This window comes from Carlito syrichta, unplaced genomic scaffold (genome assembly GCF_000164805.1).
Source record: "Carlito syrichta isolate Samal-C Ts95f unplaced genomic scaffold, Tarsius_syrichta-2.0.1 Scaffold305755, whole genome shotgun sequence".
NCBI lineage: Eukaryota > Metazoa > Chordata > Mammalia > Primates > Tarsiidae > Carlito > Carlito syrichta.
The window spans coordinates 121,310-145,201 of NW_007249851.1; the positions used below are offsets into that span (position 1 = coordinate 121,310).

At 48.6% G+C, this 23,892-nt stretch overlaps 2 protein-coding genes across 3 annotated transcripts in view; one reads left to right on the forward strand and one right to left on the reverse strand.

Moving 5' to 3' along the window:
* The window catches only part of PRPH2 (peripherin 2), a 19,943-nt gene extending 7,433 nt beyond the window's left edge, over positions 1–12,510 (forward strand). Inside the window, exons 2-3 of the mRNA XM_008062569.1 lie at positions 8,128–8,374; positions 12,090–12,510. Of these exons, the coding sequence (XP_008060760.1) occupies positions 8,128–8,374; positions 12,090–12,302 (460 nt within the window). The 3' untranslated portion in view covers positions 12,303–12,510. The remainder of the gene's footprint in view (positions 1–8,127; positions 8,375–12,089) is intronic.
* Positions 12,511–16,564: 4,054 nt separating this feature from the next.
* The window catches only part of UBR2 (ubiquitin protein ligase E3 component n-recognin 2), a 112,028-nt gene continuing 104,700 nt past the window's right edge, over positions 16,565–23,892 (reverse strand). For both annotated transcript variants that reach the window (XM_008062570.2, XM_021714749.1), the window contains exons 43-46: positions 22,841–22,918; positions 21,223–21,393; positions 19,870–19,971; positions 16,565–18,652 (exon numbers count right to left, since the gene is read on the reverse strand). In XM_008062570.2, coding sequence (XP_008060761.1) covers positions 18,511–18,652; positions 19,870–19,971; positions 21,223–21,393; positions 22,841–22,918 — 493 coding nt within the window. In that variant the 3' untranslated portion in view covers positions 16,565–18,510. The remainder of the gene's footprint in view (positions 18,653–19,869; positions 19,972–21,222; positions 21,394–22,840; positions 22,919–23,892) is intronic.

Genomic DNA, 23,892 nt, shown 5'->3' on the forward strand with positions numbered 1-23,892 from the left:
GCCTCCCAAAGGCGCGGGATTACAGGCTGAGCCACCGAGCCCGGCTGCCTTTTTTTTTAAGTTGGTGTCTCACTCTGTTGCTCAGGCTGGAGTGTGGTGATCACAGCTCACCACAGCCTCAACCTGCTGGGCTCAAGTAATCTGGCCTCAGCCTTCCAAGCAGCTGGAACCACAGGCTAATTTTTTAGCACACCACCACACCCTACTAATTTTTTAAATTTACTGTAGAGATAAGGTCTACAGTTTCCCAGGCTGGTCTCAAACCCTGGCTCAGGCAATCTTCTCGCCTCCGCCTCCCAAAGCTCTGGGATTATAAGTGTGAGCCACCACGCCCGGCCTGTTTTTTGCCTTCTTGTTTCTGTTTAACGGAAGCGCATGATCAACCACACTCAACAGAATTGCCACGATCAGTTAATACTCAGTCTGTGTCTAGTGTTCCCTGATACTCTCAGAATGCATTTTCTTTTTCTTTTCCTTTTTTTTTTTGAGTTGAAGTCTCAGTCTGTCACTCAGGCTGTAGGGCAGTGGCATGCTCCCGGCCACCGCAGCCTCGACCCGCTGGGCTCTGACGATCCTTCCGCCTCAGCCTTCCAAGTAGCTGGAACTACAGGTGCGCGCCACCATGCCCGGCTAATTTTTTTTATTTATTGTAGAAATGAGGGCTCACCAAGTTACCAGGGCAGGTCTCGAACCTGTAGACTCAGGCAATCCTCTCACCTCGGCCTCTCAAAGTCCTGGGATTATAGGCGTGTGACACCGCACCCGGCCTCAGAATACATTTTCTAGTTGGTTGCTCAAATTAGGATCCACACCAAGCCCATGCTTTGCATTTGGTTGTTGGGTCTCCTGTCTTTTGACTGTTTGACAGTTGCCTTTTTTATGACATGAGTGTATTGAAGGAACTGGGCCATCTGTGCCGCAGAATTCCCCATTTTCTGGACTTGGGCAATGGCGTCGTCTCACTTCTTCTGTCCCCTGTATTTCCTTATAAACCAGTAGTCAGGTTTGAGGCGTGACTGGGCCAGGCTCCGTTTGGGCGGGAACATTCCCAGTGCTGCTTTGTGCATTGTACTGCAGCACACAGGAAGGGACATGAGGTCTTTAGCCAGTTTATAACCATTCCTTTAAAGTTTTCCCTGTTTTCAGGATGAACAGAGTCTTGGGGTGACCAGTAGAGCATGAGGGAGCTCAGAGGTCTTGGCCCCAGGAACTGCCAGCCAGAAGGGCCTAGCCTAGGGTCCTCGGTCTGTGGGAGAGACTAACACAAAATTTCTCACTTCCCCATTCTTCCAGGGAGCCCACAGGCTACCAGCATGTGTTGCTCTTCCTGACAATTTGTAGACATCTCCAGAAGATTCGACCTTGGCTAGGTGGTCTGTCTCCTCCCTCAGACTGGGGCTCCCTGAGGACAGGCCTCTGTTTCCTACTCAGACTGGAGATCCCTGAGACCAGGTCTGTGTCTCCCTCCTCAGACTGGGGCTCCCTCAGGACAGGGCTGTGTCTCCCCCTCAGACTAGAGCTCCCTGAAGACAGGGCTCTATCTCCCTCCTCAGACTGGGGCTCCCTGAGGACAGGGCCGTGTCTCTTCCCGCAGACTGGGGCTCCCTGCTGACAGGCCTGTTTCCCTCCTCAGACTGGGACTCCCTGAGGACAGGGCTGTGTTTCCCCCCTCAGACTGGGACTCCCTGAGGACAGGGCTGTGTTTCCCCCCTCAGACTGGGGCTCCCTGCAGACAGACCTGTGTCTCCCCCTCAGACTGGGGCTCCCTGCAGACAGACCTGTGTCTCCCCCTCAGACTGGGACTCCCTGAGGACAGGGCTATGTTTCCCCCCTCAGACTGGGGCTCCCTGAGGACAGGGCTATGTTTCCCCCCTCAGACTGGGACTCCCTGAGGACAGGACTATGTTTCCCCCCTCAGACTGAGACTCCCTGAGGACAGAACTGTGTCTCCTCCCTCAGACTGGGGCTCCTTGAGGACAGGGCTGTGTCTCCCCCCTCAGACTGGGGCTCCCTAAGGACAGGGCCGTGTCTTCCCCCTCAGACTGGGGCTCCCTGAGGACAGAACTGTGTCTCCTCCCTCAGACTGGGGCTCCCTGAGGGCAGGGCTGTGTCTCCCCCCTCAGACCGGTGCTCCCTGAGGACAAAACTGTCTCCCTTCTCAGTCTGGGGCTCCCTGAAGACAGGTCTATGTCTCCTCCTGTCTCTCTCACCACCTACCTGATGTCCCTACCACCTTACATCCCGTGACTATTTGTCTTAATTTATTTGAGCTGTGATAACAGAATACCTGTGACTGGATAATTTATGAAGAAAAGAGATTTAGTAACTAACCCACTCCCTTGATAACTAACCCACTCCCTCAGTAACTAACCCACTCCTCAGTAACTAACCCATTCCCTTGGTAACGAATTTACTCCCTCAATAACTAACTCACTCCCTCAATAACTAACCCACCCCCTCCATAACTAACCCACTCCCTTAGTAACTAACCCACTCCCTTGATAACTAACCTACCTCCTCAGTAACTAACCCACTCCCTTGGTAACTAACTCACTCCTCAGTAACTAACCCATTCCCTTGGTAACTAATTCACTCCCTCAATAACCAACCCACACCCTCAGTAACTAGCTCACTCCCTCAATAAGTAACCCTCTCCCTCAGTAACCAACCCACTCTCTCCATAACCCTTCCCTTAGTAATTAACTTACTCTCTCAATAACTAACCCACTCCTTTGGTAACTAATCCATTCCCTCAATAACTAACCCACTCCCTCAGTAACTAACGTCCTCTCAGCAACTAACCCACTCCCCCATGATAATGTCATTAATCCCCTCATGAGGGTAGAGCCCTCATAGGCCAATCGCCTCTTAAAGGTCCCCCCTTTACCACGGTTGCCTTGGAGATGAAGTTTCCAACACATGAACTTTGGGGGACACATTCAGACCGCAGCACTACTCAAAAAGAAATCCTGAAAGAAATGCTAAGCACTTGCTGTATACCAGGTGCACGATGTGTGTTATCCCACTTAATCTCCACCACACCCTTGCCAGGTGTTTAAATGGTCATTTCTCAGATGAGAAAACGGAGGCTCAGGAGGTCAAGCCAGTCGCGAAGTTTCCAAAGGTGCCACTCAGCTATCCCGGTGGGGGCAGAGGCACTGTCAGTGACACTCCTGCCATCTCCCTCAACCCCCATCATGTCCCTGTGGCTTTCCATAGGGATCTGATTCACCTGCTAAATGCTGTTGATTTTTCCAGGAAAACTCTGACATGATGACTTTGCCAGGCTTGGCTGTAGGAGAGTGGCCTAGAACATAGGCCTTATCTTAATCAAGACCCTTTCAAGCCCTGGTAACCCACCCACCCCACTCCCAACCTGCCCAGCAGAGTGAAATTTGTAGCCTGGGAAATATGCTGATATAAATAACCAGCTCACAGCTTAAGGAGCTCTCCTCTGCCTGGCTTTGTCTTAAGAGAGAGGAACCTTAATCTGCGGTTGGAATGAGGGCAAGCACAGAGTAAACAAGATGCTGTTTGGGAGGGGGAGGACAATTCCAGAGGTGTGAGACCCCAGGGCATCCCAGGCTGGGGCCCAGGCAAGTCCCAACCTCCACCGAGCTTGACCTGGCTCCTCCAGGCTGACTAAGATCCTGCCCTGAAGACATTCCTAGTCTGAGGGGGGAGACACAGCCCTGTCCTCAGGGAGCCCCAGTCAGAGGGGGAGATACAATCCTGTCCTCAGGGAACCCCAGTCTGAAGGGGAAGACATGGCCCTGACTTAGGGAGACCCATTCTGAGGGGAGAGACACAGCCCTGTCCTCAGGGAGCTTCAGTCTGAGGGAGGAAACTCAGCCCTGTCCTCAGGGAGCTCCAGTCTGAGGGGCGGGAGCATCCTGTCCTCAGGGGGCCCCCGGTCAGAGGGGGCAGACACAATCCTGTTCTCAAGGAGCCCCAGTCCGAAGGGCGAGACACAGCCCTGTCCTCAGGGAGCCCCAGTCTGAGGTGGGAGACACAGCCCTGACTTCAGGGATTTCCATTCTGAGGGGGGAGAAACAGCCATCTCCTCAGAGAGCCCCAGTCTGAGGGAAGAGACACAGCCCTGTCCTCAGGGAGCCCCAGTCTGAGGGGAGAGAGACAGCCCTGGTCCTGTGTAGCTCAGGAGGGTGTTAAGTGTCTGCTAGGGCTCAGGGAGGAGGGGTGGGGAGACGGGGATTGTCCACAAGGCCAGCCTGCAGATTGAGGGCAGCCCAGAGCCTCTGCTGGCCTCAGCCCACACAACTTCATGCCTGGCCCTCATATCAGAGACCCCTCAGAGTGTATGTGACTGGTGTTCAGGCTTTACCCAGCTTGGGGCTGCCTGGTGGGTGCATAAGGATGGGTGACAGGGCTAGGAAAGGGCTCCGGGGAGAGGGAAGTGGGAAGGACACTCATGCTTTTCCAGGAAGTTTAACTAGAAAAGCCAACAGTCACAAGGGACAAGAGTGGCAGGGAAACTTTGATGGGCCAGGTGGGCAACTGCCATGGGCTAGTCCCCGACTTCTGGTGTGGCTTTGGGTGAGGCCCAGCCCTGCTCTGGTCCACTTCCTCCTCTGTTGGACATTCTGATGGGCTTCAAGGTCCTGTCCAGATGGCTCTAGCTGCGGGGGAGCCAACATTTTCTGAGGCCTTCAGAGCATCAAGATGTGTTACTCGAGCTGGGCGCGGTGGCTCACGCCTGTAATCCCACACTTTGGGAGCCGAAGGTGAAAGGATTGCCCGAGCCCAGTGGTTCGAGACTAGCCTAGGCAACATGGTGAGACCTCATCTCTACAATAAATGAAAAACTTAGCCAGGCGAGGTGGCACGCGCCTGTAGTTCCAGCTCCTTGGAAGGCTGAGGCGGAAGGCTCGCCGGAGCCCAGCAGATGGAGGCTGCAGTGGCCGTGAGTGTGCCACTGCTCTCCAGTGTGGGTGACGGAGTGAGACTCAGACTCAAAAAAAAAGTGTTACTTGAATCAGCTCATGTACACCTCCCCACACCCTTGAGGGCGAACGTGATCACTCCCACTTCACACAGGCCGAGAAGTGAAGCACTGGGATTCACAAGCCGCAGATTTGGGACTCAATGGTGTGCTCTCGACCACACCCACCCTGCCCCCAGGGACACTGGGAATGGCTCACAGGGGATGGGATCTTGTGCTGAGGGGAGGGCTCGAGGGACAGCCTGCAGGTCAGACATAGGGACAGGCCGCCTTGGAATTTGGAGACCCTCAGCCTTGAGGAGGGCGATCCTGGGGGTGGGAGGGAGCAAGGTAGACTCAGTTGTGACCAGGCTGCTGGCCCCTCCAACAGGGGCCCCGAGCCAAAGCCCCCCCAACACTCCTCCCACCCCGGTCCCACCTAGGTCACCCACGACTGGGTGCCCAGCTCAGGGCTGGGAGGGAGCCCTGAGCAGGACGGTTTCTCATTCCCTACACACGTGGCTCGGGGAACCTGAGTGGGAGCGGCGTCTGCCAACAGATGCTTCCCAGTGCCTGTCTTGGGCAGGCAGGGACTCCATGCCTGCTGTGGGGTCTCCCACAGGGTCCTGCCCTCAGGAGCTGCCTCAGTTTTTGCCAGAGCTGGTAGAGTCTGTACCACCAGCGACTGCTCCCTGGGACAGGATAGCACTTGGTCAGTACTCAGAGCGCTGCACCCGATGGCTCTCGCTCTGCCACCCGCCTGGTGACGCAGACTTCGCCCACGAGCTCACAGTTCTTGGGCACCTATCATGTTTTTACCTGAGTCATTTCATACAATCCCCTTGCCAGCTCCATCTTACGTGTAAGGAAGCAGAGGCAGGGAGAGGTTAAGGAACTTGTCCAGAGGGCTGAAGCCAGGAGCAAAACCTAGCTATTTAGAAGGATGAAGTGGAAGGATCCTGAGTCCAGCAGATCAAGGCTGCGGTGGCCATGAGTGTGCCACTGCACTCCAGCCTGGGCGACAGAGTAAGACTCAGACTCAAAAAAAAAAAAAAAAAGTATGACTTGAATCATTTTATGTACATCTCCCCATACCCTTGAGGGCGAATGTGATCACTCAGGCTCTTGCCACCTGCCAGTGCTGCCCGCGCCACCCAGGGCCATTTGTGCTCTGGGCAGTGGGTCCTGCCCATGAACTAGACGACAGGGCTTGTGGAAATATGGTTGTTATCACCCGGGCCACCATGTGCCACTCTCTAACGTCTTCATCATAAGGAACGGAAGTCAACACGGTTCACGGAAAAGGAACCCCCGAGTGACTTTTCAGCACACCAAAAGATGCTCAACTTCACTTGTCATGAGAAAAATAGAAATTAAAACAACCCAAGATACTATTTTTCATGGTGTCCAGTTGGCAGCCATCAGAAGTCTGATCTGTGTGGGTGTGCCTCTGTGGGGGGCAGGCTCCCCCAAGCATGGCTGGGTGGGGTGTCACTGTGCAGTCCCCCAGGAGAGAAATATGGCAGGGATCTGGCAAGATGGCCCTTTGATGCAGGGGTCCTGCTTCTAGGAAATTGCCTTCTAGGTATATTCATAATATGCAAAATGATCGATCAATGTCCATGTTTGTATTAACAGGAGACTGGGAAAAACCCAAACACTCATTAGTAGGAAACTGGCTGGTTCCCCACAGGCCATTCACACAATTAACCACTTGGCTTAATGTTACCATCTTGATTGTTGCCAACCTGATACATGAAAAATAGTATCTCGGGGTTGTTTTAATTTACATTTCTCTCATTACAAATTTTTATCATTTCTCTCATTATGAATATTATGTAGCTCATTTTTTTTAAAAGAAAAAATTCAGTATAGAGTCCATTGACAGATACAAAAAGGTCTCCGAGATATTGCTAAGAAAAGAAAGAAGTGATCAAGACAGTTTGTGTATAATGTTGCCATTTGGGCTTTTAAAAAAACAGGAAAAAATTAAAGAGATTTTATTTAGAAGACAAACATGGATAGCTTTCCCCTCTAAGGTCTAATTACTATTTCAATGACCATCACTGAAAGCAAGTGTCTATTGTAAATAACTACGTAATTTCCATTCTTGTGTTCTAATGCTATTATGTAATGCACTGTTCATGTGCAACTTTTTAACTCAAGATGGTCTTTTCTTTTTTAATTAAGTTAATTTTTTTTTTTTTAGAGATGGGTCTTGCTATATTGCCCAGGCTGGTCTTAAACTCTTGGCCTCAAGCAAACCTTCCGCCTTGGCCTCTCAAAGTATCGGGATTACTGATGTGAGCCACTGCGCCTGGCCCAAGTGCACAAGTCTTACCTGTGCAGTTAGATGAATTTTGACACATAAAGACACCTGGGTGACCACACCCAGGTCAGGTAGAGCACATCCAGCCTGCTTGAGGGGAATGGGGGACTTTTCATTGTAAAGACCCCTTTTGAATTCTGAACCCATGTGAATGGATGGTGTGCTCTAAACAGAGACACAAATACAGAAATACACGGGTTATGCTGGGGGCCCAGCCTGTCAGCCTGGAGAGCCAGCCATGCAGCTATATCACCCCTCAGGGGAGTCAGGGGTTCACCTCCCGCTGGGGCAGAGATCCCTGAGGGCAAGAACTGTGCCCGCCTCGAGTCTCCGTCTCCTGCCTCTGCACAAGCGCTGGGCAACAGTGGGCCTTCTGGAACTTCTGGCTGGAGGAGGCCTTGGTCACCAGTGACCTGTAAGGGGGAGATGAGATTGGTGAGGGAGGTGGGGGCAAGTCTGACTGTCACGAGTGGCAGCCAGACCCTTGTCCATGGCCCCTGCCCATCCTGCTGCTTGTCCTACTAGCCTGGCCTGATTCCAAGAAATTGTCACAGGCTGGGGCCTGGCAGCGCACAGAGTGGTTGGGCGAACTTTTCTGTCACCTGTTTACTCACCCCTTGGTTATCACCACCTGCCTCAACCCCCTAGAACATGAACTCGAGGAAGGCAGGGCATTTATTCATCGCATCTTCAGCACCTAGAACAGCACCTGGCACGCAGTAGCTGCACAGGCGAGTGTTTATTGAGGGAGCAGGTGAATGAATGAATGAGCATTCTGGATTTTCAGAGGCAGGGGATGGGGAGCGCTGGTGCCAGGTGGGAAGCCTGTCTCCAGCTGAGCCGTCTGTTTCTCCTCCAGTCGCATCAAGAGCAACGTGGATGGGCGGTACCTGGTGGACGGCGTCCCCTTCAGCTGCTGCAACCCCAGCTCACCGAGGCCCTGCATCCAGTACCAGATCACCAACAACTCAGCACATTACAGCTACGACCACCAGACGGAGGAGCTCAACCTGTGGGTGCGCGGCTGCAGGGTCGCCCTACTGAGCTACTACGGCAGTCTCATGAACTCCATGGGTGCCGTCACGCTCCTCGTGTGGCTCTTGGAGGTAGGCCCTGGGCCAGCAGGGGGTGGGGAGCAGGGGGCACCTGCCCCGTGTGGGTTGGATGGGAGTGGAGCCAGGCCTGGAGGGCATGCCTCCCTCCTCGGGAATGTCCGGCTGCTGGTCAGATCAGCATGGACCTCCACTTTTTCTTTTTTCTTTTCTTTCTTTTTTTTTTTCTTTCTTTCTCTCTTTCTCCTTTCTTTCTTTTTTTCTTTCCTTCCTCCCTCCTTTTCTTCCTTTCTTTTAATTTTTGTAGAGCTGAGGCCTTGCTATGCTGTCTAGGCTGGTCTTGAACTTCTGGGCTCAAGCAGTCCTCCCACCTTGGCCTCCAAAGTGCTGGGATTACAGGTGTGAGCCACCACAATCCAGCCCCGTCTCCACTTTTTTTTGACTCATTTCTTTCCCATCACTTAAAAAAAAAACTATTGAGGTGAGATTCACAGAACATAAAATTAACCCTTTTAAGGGAACAATTCAATGGCATTTAGTTCATTCACAATGTTGGGCAGCCACATCTATCTGGTTCCATTCCCAAAGAAAACTTCATACCCATTAAGCAGTCCCCTTCACCCCGACTCCCTGCCCCAGGACCCAGCACCCACTAATCTGTTTTCTGTCTCCATGGATTTCTCTATCTTGGACATTGCATATAAATGGGCCCACACAACATGTAGCCTTTTCCATGTTGGTGTCTCTCACTGAGCATGTCTTGGAGCCCCACTTTTTGATTCAGGTATTAGGAAGCTTTTGAGCCTCTGTGATACAGGGTAGCAACACTCAGCCTTGGAACCCATTGGGAGTTAACAAGTGTAATACGCATGTTGGGGTGCTCAGGAAATGGAAACGGTTTGGATTTGTGCTTGAGATACTGGTCACCATCAACCTGTTCGTCATTATTTGTGGGTTTATCTGATCTCATCTGTGATGGCTACTTCCTCTCTGCTGCTCTTGGGCTTGGAATGCAAGCAAGTCCCCAGTGAATGTGTTGAATTCACTTGTCATTTGAAGCGTTCTTTCTCCTTCCCTCCCTCCCTCCTTTTTTCTTTTTTTTGAGTCAAAATCTCACGCAGTCACTCAGGCTGCATTGCAGTGGCACAATCACAGCTCACCGCAGCCTCGAACTCCTGGGCTCAGGTGATCCTTCTACTTCAGCCTTCTGAGTAGCTGGAACTATAGGCACGCTCCACAATGCCCAGCTGATTTTGTAATTTTTTTTTTTTTTGTAGAGACGAGGTCTCACTATGTTGCCCAGGATGGTACTGAACTCCTAGCTTTAAACAATCCTTCTGCCTTAGTCTCCCAAAGTGCTGGGATAACAGGCATGGGCATCTGGTGAGATATTTCCTAACCAACTATCATGTGCTGGGTGCTGCTCTATGTACTGAATGAGAGCCCGTTAGTGGGTGGTAGAATGAGTTGGCACAGAGGGTGACTTCATGCTTGGAGCTATCTGACAGCAGAAAGTCCGGTCTCCAAAATCCAAACATACAAAGCCAGGAACATTTGATGGGGATGCTTTTTCCCAAGGGTTCCTTTAAGTGAGTCATTCTCCTAGTGCCATGCATTCACCCCTTGCATCATGCCTGTGGTTGATAGACACTTCTAACTCACCACGTGAAACTGGAGGGTTACTGTATGTCCAGAAGTCTTCTTTTAATGTGGAGGCAAGCACAGACCATTCTTGACCACTGATGGGTCACCAGCTCCTTGAGGCAGAGGCTTGGGAATGGGTAGGTAGGTTGGGAAGAGACCCTCACTGCCAGAAGCTCAGATGGCTACATCCCCTGGAAACCCATGAGGAGAAGACTGAAAGATAACAGAAGTCAGTGGGAAAATGGGGTTTCTCTGGTTGCCTCAGTTTACTCACCTTTACAGGAATCTAGTGACTGCATAAGACAAGGGCCAGCTCTCAGGTGAGAAGTAATTTGGCACAAGAAAAAAACAAAACAAAAAAAACATGGACCAGCTCCCTGGGAAGAGGGAGTCCAAATGCCCCTAACTTTTTGTTGTTGTGGTGTCACTCTGTCGCCCAGGCTGGAGTGCAGTGGCCTGCTCACAGCCACCCCAGCATCAACCGGCTGGGCTCCGGTGATTCTTCCACCTCAACCTTCCAAGTAGCTGGAACTATAGGTGCACACTACCACACCCGTTTTAGTGTTTTTTTAAATTTATCGTAGAGACAAGATCTCGCCATTTGCCAGGGCTGGTCTTGAACTCACGGTCTCAGGCAATTCACTCGCCTCGGCCTCCCAAATTACTGGGATTGCAGGCTGACTTACCAAGCCTGGCCGCCCCTGACTTTTACTTGGGGCCTTTAACGGGCAGAGGTCAGATGGGCATAAAGGTGACTGAGCCAGATGCTAGGAGTCTGACCTTGGTCTTGCCTTTCTGGACTTCACGATCCAGTTAGGAGAGGACATCGAACTTAGCCAAAGGGAGGAACCTGATGAAGTGCAAAACTCTAAGTGCAGTGGGTCTCCTACAGGAAAGCAGGAGGGGATTGCATTCACGCCAAGAGAGCTTCCTGGAAAAGGTGACCTTTTCCTCTGCGAAAATGCTCATTGAACTTCCCACTGACAATAACACTAACACAAATCTAAAACTCGATTGGTTTTTATGAGCATCTACTATCATAACTGTAAGATTTTTGCATGAAGCATTCATTCGACAGAGATTTACTGAGGCCCTCCCCCTACCTGGTGCCATTCTAGGTGCTGGGATCCTGAGTGAACCAGATGGATGAGGGCCTGACCCCAGGGGGCAGTCCCATCCTCTCAGAGTTTGCTCTGCCATACAGAGAGAGGTACAAGAGCGTAAACCAGGAATTTGTGTAGAAACAGTGGCTGACGGGATATGCCACCAAAAAGTGAAAACAATGCCCACCAAACTGACCAACAATCAGCTACAGCTTCTTTCTGTTTGTCCACACCGTGCACCAGGTACTGTGTGCTCTGCACCCCTGGAAGCGTCACAGCACGCCCACGAGGCAGACGCCAGTCCATCTAAGCATCTGCAAACCCAATGAATAAAGCGAGGTTTCCTCATCTGTCACGCGGCTGGTGAAGTGCCAGCGCTGGGCTTTGAATCGGGCCTTTTGCCACCAAGTTCCACCACCGAGTGCTAGTGAGTGCTAGTGAGCAGATCCAAAGGACCCACTCCCAGCATCTACTCACCACACGCATCAAAATAATGGACATGTAGGGAAACCACATGTCAGGGTTTGCAGAAAAGGAGGTGACTTTGAGATTCCATCCCACGGAGTGAGTCACTGAACACCCAAGATGTGTCAAGTAATGTGCCAGAAATGGGGTGTGGAGGGTCTGAGGTGAGGGGACCCAGGACGAGTGCACCCAGGATGGGGGGCCTGAGAGGAAGGGGGTGAGCAGCGTGGGGCTCACCGAGGGCAGATGCGGAATTAACAGGCCAGTATGAAGAGGAACGATGTTCTAGAACAGAGAAGGGTAGAAAGTGTGAGGCGTGGACAAATCCAGAGAAGCCCAGGTGATTGAAAAGGGAGGACCAGGGCCAACAGGAGGCTGGAGCACTGAGGCTGGGGTGGGGTGAGGCGGGCTGGGTCATCACCAACCCAGAGTTGACAGTGCCCGCTTTGATTTAAGGGCCCCAGCGGGGAACAGGCCAGGGACTCCCCCAGCCTCCTGAGAGCCAACTCCCGGCCACTTCTCCCAGGTCTCCTCTCAATGTCCTCTCCCTCCCACAGGTGGCCATCACGGTGGGGCTGCGCTACCTGCACACGGCGCTGGACGGCGTGCCCAACCCCGAGGAGCCCGAGTGCGAGAGCGAGGGCTGGCTTCTGGAGAAGAGCGTGCCCGAGACCTGGAAGGCCTTTCTGGAGAACCTGAAGAAGCTGGGCAAGGGCAACCAGGTGGACGCCGAGGCCGCAGACGCCGGCCAGGCCCCGGAGGCTGGCTGAGGGCCCCGGGGCCTCTCCCCTCCCGAACACTGGGAAGTAGTGTACTCCAGGAAATGCAGACACCCCCCTCGCCCAACTCCGCGAGTCCAAATCTCCCAAGGAGGGCGCCACATCACAGACTCTTCTTGACAGTGGAATTTTTAAGTTTAGGGTCCCTAAAAGCATTTGACAGACATTTGTTGAATGACTGACCCAGAATGTGAATGAATGAGCCCCCGCAGGCCCACTGCCCTCGGACATGCCCTCCCGGTGACTCAGGACCTCTCAGCAGTGACTAGCCCAGGACCTTCCTTCTCACACAATTCAACCCACCCTACAGCTGCTGGCTGCCCCCCTTTGAGCGTTTGCCGGTTACAAGCTCCACGTTGCTTCATTCTGTATCCAAGGTGTCACTTGGTGAATAAGCGCAGGAGTCTGAAAAACGGATGGCCGTTGTCTTTTTTTTTTAATGCCAAGATGGACAGGTTGGCCATTTTGTTTGTTCCAGGCCAGAAAGTGGGGGAAAGTTAACACGACTTTTCTAAAAGTAATGGACTCTTACAGCACTGAGGACTCTAATCAGGAATTCTATCATCATGGGGAAGCGATTTTTAAGGCAGATGACTCCCTCACCCAGACGACGGTGAAAGGCTCTTTAGTGTCCCTTTCACATGCCCTCAGTCCCTTAGTCTGGAGTGAACCGTGGGTTGAGGTCAGGTTGTTGGCATGTCTCAGCACCACCCCACCCACCCCTAAGGTGCCGGGTGGTCTCCTGTGACTTGTCCTTGGAAGCACTGGGTGAGACTGCTGCCCTGCTGTGGAGGAGAAGCAGCAGTCAGACAAGAGTCCACCTGCTGGAGAGGTTTCACCTCTTGGTGGGTCCAGCGACACCAGGGGGCCATCACGGTCCCCACGGACAACACTCATTGTCAATGGTGGAGGGCAAGGAGTCCTCAGGGAGCTTCTTCCTGTTTCTTTCTCCAGATATCCCATCTGCAGAGCATTATTTCTGGAATGCTTCTGCATCAAAGAAGATTTTCTGAGGTAGCCCATCTTCCTGAGCTAGCAACTGTAAGAGACGTTTTCACTTCCTTTAGGAAAGAGAGGAAGGAAGCTTTCAGGGTAAGGAGAGAATGATTTCATTGACATCCCAGGCCCCTGGTGACCAGACCAAGGCAGGGTCCAGCATAATCCTGGTAGTTGGATGGACATTCAAGAGAGCATATTCCTACTTGGCAGGAGACCAAAGCTGTAAGGCAGGCAGGACAGCCCATAACTTACCTCTGCTTCTGACTTAGCAACGGTGTTTGGGAACGGTGTTTGGGAACTTTGGCCTAGGTTTGGGTTCTTGACTGTCCTAAGAGAAATGTCAGTGCAGAGAAAAGATGACTTCTGGTACTGCCAAAGGTATGTTCTGGGGCTCTCATTCTCCCAAGCAGATGACCAGATCAAAGATGTTTGGGCCGGGCGCGCTGGCTCACGCCTGTAATCCTAGCACTCTGGGAGGCCGAGTTGGGAGGACAGCTCGAGCCTAGGTGTTTGAGACTAGTCTGGGCAACATAGCAAGACCTCATCTCTACTAAAAATAAAAATAAGCCAGGTGTGGCGGTGCCTGCCTGTAGTCCCAGCCCCCTTGAAAGGCTGAGGCAGAAGGATCACCTGAGCCCAGGAGTTAGAGGCTGCTGTGAGCTGTGACTGCCACTGCACTCCAGCTTGGGCGAGAGCGAGACCTTGACTCAAACCAAAAAAAAAAAAAAAGACGTTTGGACCCCCTGTCAGTCTTTGGTCCTGGGTTTAATTAGACGTCTGAGCCTCATTAAGGCCAAGGAATGATCCACATCACTAATGCTGAATCCGTCATCTCTGGTGAGGATCCCTAAGTGCTCCCGTTCTCTCAGGAGTGCTGAGAACCACCGTGAAAGTGCTGTTCTAGGCCCGCCTGTGTAACTATGTTGTTAACAGTTGTACAATAGACATTAAAAAGTACCTGGTATGAAAATCACTTTTGTTAAATGACTGTCTTAGCCCATTCAACGACTACGTATCACAGGATCCCCTACGTTGGCTAGCTAGCCTTTGCTAAAGAAACTGAGCCTAAAGGGAAGCTCTGGTCCTGATCACTGTTATCACCACGGCATGAGTATCACGTTTCTCCCTCTTGCTCTCTCTCATCCACAAAGGCAGTGACTATGAGGCGATCCAAACCATCTCAACGTTTGTTAGTTTCAATCAGAGCTGAACTTAGCATGTGGAATTTTAATTCAGTGATTAAGCAAAAATTCCGAGCCCTTTTTTTGCCCCTTCTACTCTGGCCAAAGCGATTTCCCCAAAACAGGGCAATATGAGTCTCCACAGGGCCAGGTTTAGGGCAAACAGGAGCAACCTGAGAATTTAAGATCTGTCGAGAGGACCAAAGGTGAACCGACCCTACAATCAATCTCGACAGTTAGTTCAGAGCAGACTCAGGGCTAATTGCATGTTAACAGGTCTTCTCAAGTTGCTGGAGAAAGCTGACCCATTCCTTCTGGTCACCTCCTAATGCCCAGGAAGACGCTGGTACTAGGTTCTTCCGTGTGTCTAACTTCAGTCTTTCCTAGGGCTAGTGTAAATTCATGTTTAAAGTTCTGCTGGCCTAGCTCTGGGGTGGGGTAAGAGGTAAAGCCTTTGAACTTTTATTCTGAAAACACAAATTTGGCAATGGCTAGTTCTTCTGAATATGCAGGAAGCTGTGTGTCCTAGAATTTGTGGTCTGAGTTCAGGAACTCACAGTCTCTTTACAACATGCTTCAAGCCCAGGACTGAGCTGCCGGCAAATAAACCCCGAGTAACCTCAATATGGGTTAATAAGATTAGGTGCTGGCCCTGCCTGCCCTCTTCCTGCCTCGCCCGGGCACCAGTTGTGCAGGGCCAGCAGGTTTGCAGCTTAGCCAGGGGCAGTGGTGGAGCTGGACCCACACAGGGCCGCTTGCCCACGACTGGATGAAAAGACCGCTTCCCAAGACGTGTGGGGACCAGCAGCACCGGGTTGGTGCACTGTGAAAGTCCAGGGAAGAGAGGGGCTACCGTCCCAGTTCTCAATGGACGTGAGATTGGCCGGAAGGGGGGCAACTACGTCCTTAACCCCTGATGGCATTCTATCTGTCCACCAAACAGAGAATGAGTGTGAACAGTAAAGGTGGAGGCTAGAGAATGCTGTGCCCCACAGATGGTGAAAGGGATAGCTCCTAGCTACTTACCCAAGGGAAATGGAAACTTAGGTTCACACAAAAACCTGTACATGAATGTTTTTAACCAAGATAATCACCAAAACCCACCCCAACGCCCTTCACCTGGTGACTGTGCAGACACCTGCACAGTGGAACTCAGCAACCAAAAGGAACACGGGGTGACTCTCGCATGTATTCTTCTTTAGTGAGGGAAGCCAGACTCAAAATGCTACATATAACAAGATTCCATTTACAGAACATTCTGGAAGAGGGTGGGGGAATAAGTTGACTACAAAGAGGCATGAGGGTACTTTTTGGGGTGATGGAATTCTTCTATGTATTGACTCAGGTGGTTGCTAAACGGCAAGCATTTGTCAAAATGTATAAAGTTGTACACTAAAAAGGGTGATCTTACTGTTGTAAAATATACCTCAATAAATCTGACTTAAAAAAACAAGAGTAGGGGCAAAAAGTGTGTCAGAGGGGGCTTCATGAGTTCTGGGACTGGAAGACAAGACTAGGGAAGGAAGCACACCGGGAGCTGTGTCAATGACCAGGAGGTGGGTCAAACACAAGGCAATCTTGCTGTTTTAAAGTTTGATGGCTTCGAGAGGATTTTGAAAAGCACAGCAGAACTCTCATGGGCAACGACTTCCCTTATGGTAGAGTGTAGCTTCCTTTCTACACGCATCTCTCAAAAGCAGAAAGTGTCTGGGGAGTGTATCAAGAAAAGGAACTGGAGATCGCCAGGGGCGGATGAGCAAGAAGCGTTTAAACTCAAAGACGGGTCTTGGAGCGCCCCGTTTCCCAGTGATTTGAGGTCCAAAATGGCCCAGAAAGGTCATAAGCGGTCACAGCTAATGAATATGAAACTTAATCGGCTGAAATGATAATCATAATTTCTCTGGGAAGGTCAGGATGGTCTGGCTAATGGCCATAATTGGCACTAATATTATAAGCCTCTTAAATTTCAAGCTAATACAGATGTCCCACTTTATTTGTAGCAAGGTGACATGGGGAACACTGCCGTGGCACTGAAGCTTGAGAAACAAAACATAAGATACATGCCAGCAAAAGTCCTGTCAACACCCAAAGCATTTATTTGGATAACTTTAAACTTTTTACATATGATACATTCCAAATTTTACAAGTTGTCCACAGATATTAAAGTTATACCAATGTATTAAACAGATATGATTTTCCCTGATATGGAAAGCTTATGTTATATAAACTTTTCTACAATAAACATAAAACATGCCGAACAAATCATAAAACTAAGGTGATTCATTAGGGAGGGAAGACACTAGCCTCACACCAGAAAATAAAAAGTTGTGTGTGTTGCTATGTCATGTAAATTCGTCTTTTCGCAGACTCCCTGACGCTCTCAGAGAATGGGATCCAGGGATGCCCCTTCCTAACTCCATTCTATGAAGTCAAGTCTGAAAGCTGAAGTATTCTCACGATTTGGGGAAAATGTTTGTAAGCCACTTATAGAGAGATACCTGGTCTTGTCATTTTAAGTTTAAGCTTGGTCAACATACGCAGAAAATCAAAAAGCTAAAGGAACTGGAAGTGAAAAGGCCAAAATAAACATTAAATATGCATTCATAGCCCCACATGGAAGAAAGGCCGGGAAAGGAGGGGAAAGTGAATTCTAATTCGAACCTTCCTCCTGCTGGTCCTCCTCTCAGCTGGGTGAGCCAGTCCCAAGCAGGAGCAGTAATGGCCATCCTCTCAAGTGGAGGAAGTTCTTTCCCACAGTGCCCTGGGGCAGAATGTGGCTTCTGCGTCCCACTTACTCTGGCCTCAGGTCTGGATGTCTGACCTTCTCTAGGTTTACTGTGGAGCATGCACCGCTGAGTGGCAGCTGAGTGGAATGGTGCTTGGAGATGCAATTCAAAGGAAACTGAGAGGGTCATCTGCATGGGTTAAAACATCCAAGAGCCTCTTTTTATTTATTTATTTGTCCCTTAGCCCCACCTTAGAAAGGCTCAAATTTATTTCTCCACTAAATCTGCTGTCACTGCCTGTGTGTATTCATGCTCTCAGCACATGCCTATCAAATAATAGTAGTTGTGTAGTATATAGTAGTTATAAGCTATTTTATAAGCAGCTATTGTTCTGGGAAGGCACCTCTTAGAATAATGTTCAAAAAGAATAAAAAGCCTGGGCACAGACTGTCCCAGGTTATACTAAGTGAGCTAGCAAGTAAGTAGCAATTCATCTATTCCAGAAAATGCTGGGTGGGGGTGGGTTTTCACTTTTTTTTTGCTAGTGTTTGATCTAGTTGCATACAATTTAGCCTTAGAAATAACAGAATATTACTGTCTGAAAAATTAGAATATTCTTTAAGTTTCAAAAAGCCCTTGAAGTGAGTTTTTTTCTCTCAAAGACAAAAGTTTTTGCCAAAAATAGAAAAAATAAAAATCCAACCCTCAACAGCCCCGAAAAACCAACCGGCACGCTAAGAAGCCACCTCCTCCCCATGGGCTTCCCCTGCATGAGTGTCCGCCTAGCCCTCCCACCGTCGATGGAAAGAAAGTAATACTGCCTTCAGAATCGACCACTTCGCTCTTAGAGGTAGGGTTCTGTCAGCAGAGGGAAACATCAGTACAGTCCTAGCTTCGAGTCATTGAGAGGATCATATGACTCCAACAGACCACAGAGACTATGCTTCTTGTGTCTTTTGAACCAGCTTCAGACCTGAAGTTCACTACAAACAGTCAGGTAAAATGGGTCAGACTCCCACAAAGGGGCTGTGATCCAGTCTAGGAAGAGAAGTGCCTTGCTGGACCCTAAAACCCAAGACATTACATTTGAGGGACACAGCAAACAGCAAGAAAATCTGCCGATGGAAGATGAATGACTCTCGCCAGTCCCTGGAGCCAGAAACCATAAAAATAAAACTGGGAAGGAAAGTTTAAATAAAGAATTTATTTCAAAATTCAGCAAAACTTCTTTCCTACTCTCTTGAAAAGCCAACCAGTTACAAACACACGTTTGCGTTTTGGATAGAGAAATCCTTATAGATGCTGCCAGTCAATGCCAACCAGTGTCTGATTTGCTTCCTGTGCATGTCCAATTTCCTCTGTGATACTGTGCTGGTGCCACAGCTTCTGAATCTTCTTAAATCGTTCTTTGCACAAATGTAAAGGATTTCCCCGTCTAGAAAGAAGACACATGTCACTCAGGATGCATTCTGTTTATTTGTCTATTATACCTCAACTCTTCCTGATTTAGGAAAGGTTATAAGCTGTTTCAGATTCTGCGACATTTCTGTCTGGCAAATGACCGTGGCTATTAACAAATACATTAGCTCTGAGGGTTTGAGAGGAGTCAGGGTCTGCTGAAAAGTGGGGGAGAAGTACCCAGGGCACACTGACCACAGTGAGGGTTGAGGGAAGAGGAGGGTCTGGGTTGAGAGGCCAAAACTACCCATTTGTTGTCCATTTTGTTGGTAACATGTAAAAAGGATGGGGACAGAGGAGAGGGTAAAAGAATTACAGGAGTAAAAATGTTCCTCAGAGTGCTTTCAGTCACAAAGTTTCAGTGAAGCAACCAAACTCCCGGTTTAATTTAACCTGAGCCAGGCACACCTGCTCCTGATTCGGAGCACATCAATCCCCTCTCTTTGGCCAGGGCTGCTCCTCTTAGGAGCCCACACTGGGAGCAGTGGGCGGGAGCATCACCAGGTGGCACAAAGTTATAGCCCTGCAGCCCAATGCCTGGGACAGCTCATTTACTCACCTTGCTTGGGCTTTCAGGCCTGCAACACCTGCTATTTTCAAGGCTGGAGAGTCAAATATCTATAGAGGTTACAATTTTTACCTCCTTTGCGTAAAAGAGATGGTCTAAAAGAAGTTCTTAAGTAGTGCTAGAGGAAACTATACTTACAATACACTAGATGGGACCAAAGTAGAAGACACTTAGCCTCAGATACCGTTTGATATATTTTAAATCTCTGTCCCCCAGGTTTATGTAAAAGCTGAGCACATCTCTTAACAATTAAGAACACTGCGTCTCTCCTATGCAATGCCATGCAAGTCAGAGTGGGCCATCCCTATAGGACTCTGATGTTACAAAAGCCATATGGCAATTTGTATGGTTCTTTGGAGTGACAGATGGAATAAAGTTGTACTCTGTCCTGATATTCCTCATGGCATCCTGAAGGCTGAGAAAGAACACTAACTCTGGCAGCAAGAGTACACCCCCTAGGAAAAGATTCCACAGATGACACAGCCACTTCTGCCAGACCCAGCTCCGCTCCGGGTGTTAGCGGGGTCACCTTCAGGCAGGACCACAAGCTTACCGTGTTCACCACATACTGAAGGTTTCTGCAGGGCCAGAGCTAGCCAACCCAGCCGCACAGAATGGGCTCTTACCTGAGTCCTTGGTCAGTCTCCCCATAGTCATCCAGGTAAGGAGGAGAATAAAAACAGCCTTTGGTTTTGCCAGCTAAAAATAGCACCTGACATTCCCGTACTCTGTGGAGAGATCATTCATACATTATACATTAGTAACTGAGGTTTACATTTCTGTATTTAGTTCCAAAAGGAATGAAGTCTTACAGTACTGATATTTTAACACCTATTATGAGGAAATTATTCATTTAAAACACTGTGTACAAACATTACAAGTTAGATTGACCTGAGACACAATGCAACACATTTTGTACATGACCAGAAGAATCTGGAAATATGCTGGACAAAGGAAAATGATACTTTTACATTTTTCCTAATAGCTGTCTAACAATGTGTCCCCTGAGCTATTTGCTTGACTTTTTCTGATATTAATAATTCAGCTCAACCATTATCTGATTTGCTTCCCGTGCAAGAAATTGTCAAGGCACTGAGGGATGGCTAAGATATGGATATGACCTATGTCTCAGAGCTCAAACTCATGTCACTTATCTGCTTCAAACCTTAAAGCGGCTTTCATCTCACTCAGTGATGTCTCCAGGACCACCAGCCCCAAACTCCCCTCTGTGCACAGCACTCCAGTGACATCAGCCCCTTGCCTTGAACAGGCAGGCAATTCCCACCCCAGCAACCTTGTATGAGCTGTTCCCTGCCTGGAATGTTCCTCTCCCTTCTTTGGATCTTCACTCAAGTCACACTCTCTGATCCACGATGTCAAATTCAGCTTCCCGGCTGTCATTCCATGTTACCCTCCCTGTTTTATGTTTTCTCCTCAGCACTTATCACTATCCAAATTCTTACCAGTTTTGTTTATTCTCTCATTAGAAAATGAGCCCCATTTACAAGGACAGAGATTTATGTCTGTGCTGCTGCCCACTTCATTCTCAGGGCTTAGTAAACAGAAGTCACGTGTTAGACCTTGTCGAATAAGTAAAACCACGAATGCCAGCTTGTGATATATATGAATGGATATAAATCCAAAAGCCACAAGGACACGAGAACATGACAGAAAGAATACTTCTGCTTGGATTTGGATAGAAAATCAGGGACAGCTAAAGTTTTGTGCTCAAGGGTAACAAGAGAGCAGAAGTGTCCCTGGGGGGAAGGATTGGGGATGATAATGAAAGAACAGCAGAGCTGGCCTGAGCCCAAGGGGAGATGTGAGCAGAGAAGAATTCCATGTTCTTCAGATAAAAGAAACACAGACAACAGTGGTCTCAAAGTTCTCTACAATGTAGCGGTTTCCTGGTGTTCTGCCCCCCCCCGCCGGCATACACTGAGGCAGAGCCAAAGCTCCAAAGCCCTGGCAGGTCCTACCTCAGGAAGATGCCCACCCCAGAGCCGCAGGAGTAGGTGTGTGCTGTGCAGGCACCGACGTCTTCCCCCTCCAGTTCCGTCTGGCAGCAGTAGCTCTGGGAGCACAGCAGAGACCCACATACAAGGCACAGAGTTGGCGCTCTGCTCTTGTCACCACCCGACTTGGGGCACCTCACGGGACAAATAAAACACAAGTCATTGTTCTAAAAGAGAGTGGCAAAAGAGCTGAAGGGGAAATAATCATCCCAGAAAAGAAGTCTGCAGTATCAAGCACAACCAGTGTCCTATGGGCCAGGAAAGTTTGTTCCTACAATAGGGAATAGGGGAACATCTCATTTATAGATACACAAAAACTGTGTACTGCAAACACTCAAAAGAACCAACAGGCCTGGAGTGGTGGCTCACTCCTGTAATCCCAGCACTTTGGGAGGCCATGGCAAGAGGACTGCCTGAGCTCAAGAGCTTGAGACCAGCCTGGGCAACATGGTGAGACCTTGTCTCTACAACTTAAAAGACAAATTGTGCCACTGTCATATAATGAAATACTATAGAGCAGTGAAAATCAACAAATTAAAATTACATATGTCCAGGGAGACACCCCTTATCAACAAGGGTGCCTGAACGATGCATATTTGTAAACCTAACTGTACCCCACAATTTTAAAACAAAAAATGTTTAAAAGGAAATAAATAAATAAATAAATAAAATTACATATGTCAACATGAATCAATCTTAGAAACAATGCTGAATGAAAAGCTGCAGAATATGTACAATACAATGTCATTGAAATGAAACTTAAAACATGCAAAATAATGATATATGCTGCTTAGGAACATACGCTTACGTGATTAATACCCAGGAAGGCTTCACACTCCACTTAGAACAGTGGGTATCTGCAGGGGATGGAGGTGGGGAGCTTCCACTGTCTAGGTAGTGCTTAAGTTCTTACACTATTGTACTATTCTATTTTTTAAAAATCTGAGTTGGGGGTTTCACTCTGTTATCCAGGCCGGAGTGCAGTGGCATGATCATGGCTCACCACAGTCTTGATCTCCAGGGTTCAAGTGATCCTCCTGCCTCAGCCTCCTCTGAAGGTGGGACTACAAACATGCCTCACCACACTGGGCTAATTTTTTATTTTTTAAATTTTTTTTGTAGAGATGAGGTCTTTCTATGTTGCCCAAGCTGGTCTCAAACTCTTGGGTTCAAGCAATCCTCCCACCTTGGCCCCCCAAAGTGCTGGGATTACAGGCATGAGCCACTGTACTTGGCCTGTACTATTTGCTATGGTGATCAATATTTAATAATATATTGAAATATTCAACTTGAGAAAGATGACTGAAAAAATATACAGATATAGTTTTTATTACTTTAAAGTACAATTATTATTGAGATAAACTTTCCTGAATCAAATTCACCTGCCACCACCCCCATTCTAAGTCTTACTCTGAAGCATGGTAGAATGATGCTTTTACAAGCTTGGTAGTATGAGGTACTACTGATGTTATGATTTCCCTACTCAACAAGACAAAGAACAACAAAACCCTCAAGTTCTTTGTGGAGAGGCTAAATGTTTCTAGTGGCAAGAAATGCTCAATGCTCTAATGTAAAAACTTACGAGAAATTGGATGCTTGATTAATGAGGCTGCTGTAATCCTCTGGAAGGTCTATTAATTTGTTAGATTCTCTAGGATAGCTAAAAAAAAAAAAAGTAAAAACTGAAAAAATCTTTGGTACAAGTCATATTATAATAATGACAGGGTAATATAGTTTACTCAAAACAAATAAAGGAAGACTGAATCTGAGTGAATGCGTGCTGTCACAGCAGTACAAGAAGCCAAAGTTAGACATTAATGATGTACTTGCATTAATGATGTCTTAGGGTTCACATTTTTACTTGAAGAGCTCAGAATAAATGGTCAGGTGATGGTACCTAGTATGTGCCCCATCTAACTGAAAATTTGGTAGCAGTGGAAAGAAGGGGAGAGGAAGAAGACAATACTCATTCCCAGTTCCTACCTAAACAACATATTAATGGAGAGTCCAACCATAAAACTTAGGACACAGAATACAGAAAGGGACATGCTGATCAGAGCAATCTGAAGGCAGAATGAGCTAAGAGAGAAGGCAGTAGAGGAACAGATACATTTTCTTTAAATCAGAGATACCGGGCCATGTTGATCCTGTGACTCAAGCTAATTCAAACAAAATTGAGATCCAAACTTAAGGAGTATTTGAGGACTCATTCCCAGGGCAAAATGTTTCCCTGTGCATGTTTCTGGCCAGCACAGGCAACGTGGTGTGGCCTGTCACTGCTTCAGCTACTGCCAAGGGAAGGAGTGGACCTCAGCTGAGGGGAACTCCTTTAGATAGCAGCTCTTAATCATACCAGAATCACCTGTGGGAGTTTTGAGGCAATACATATGTAAGGACTCCCACTATTGAAATATTAGATTTGGTAGATAGTGGCTTGAATATTTTTAAAAGTTTCCAAAGTTATTATGATATCTACTTCAGGCTGATAACTACTGTTCCATATATTAAGAGTTTTCTGACTGCAGGGTGGAATCACAGGAAATTGGTATATTCAACCATTTTTGACTTATAAAAACTGAAATTTCATATGGTTCAACCTAAGAAAATTCAAGTGTTACCATTTCTGGATGTGCA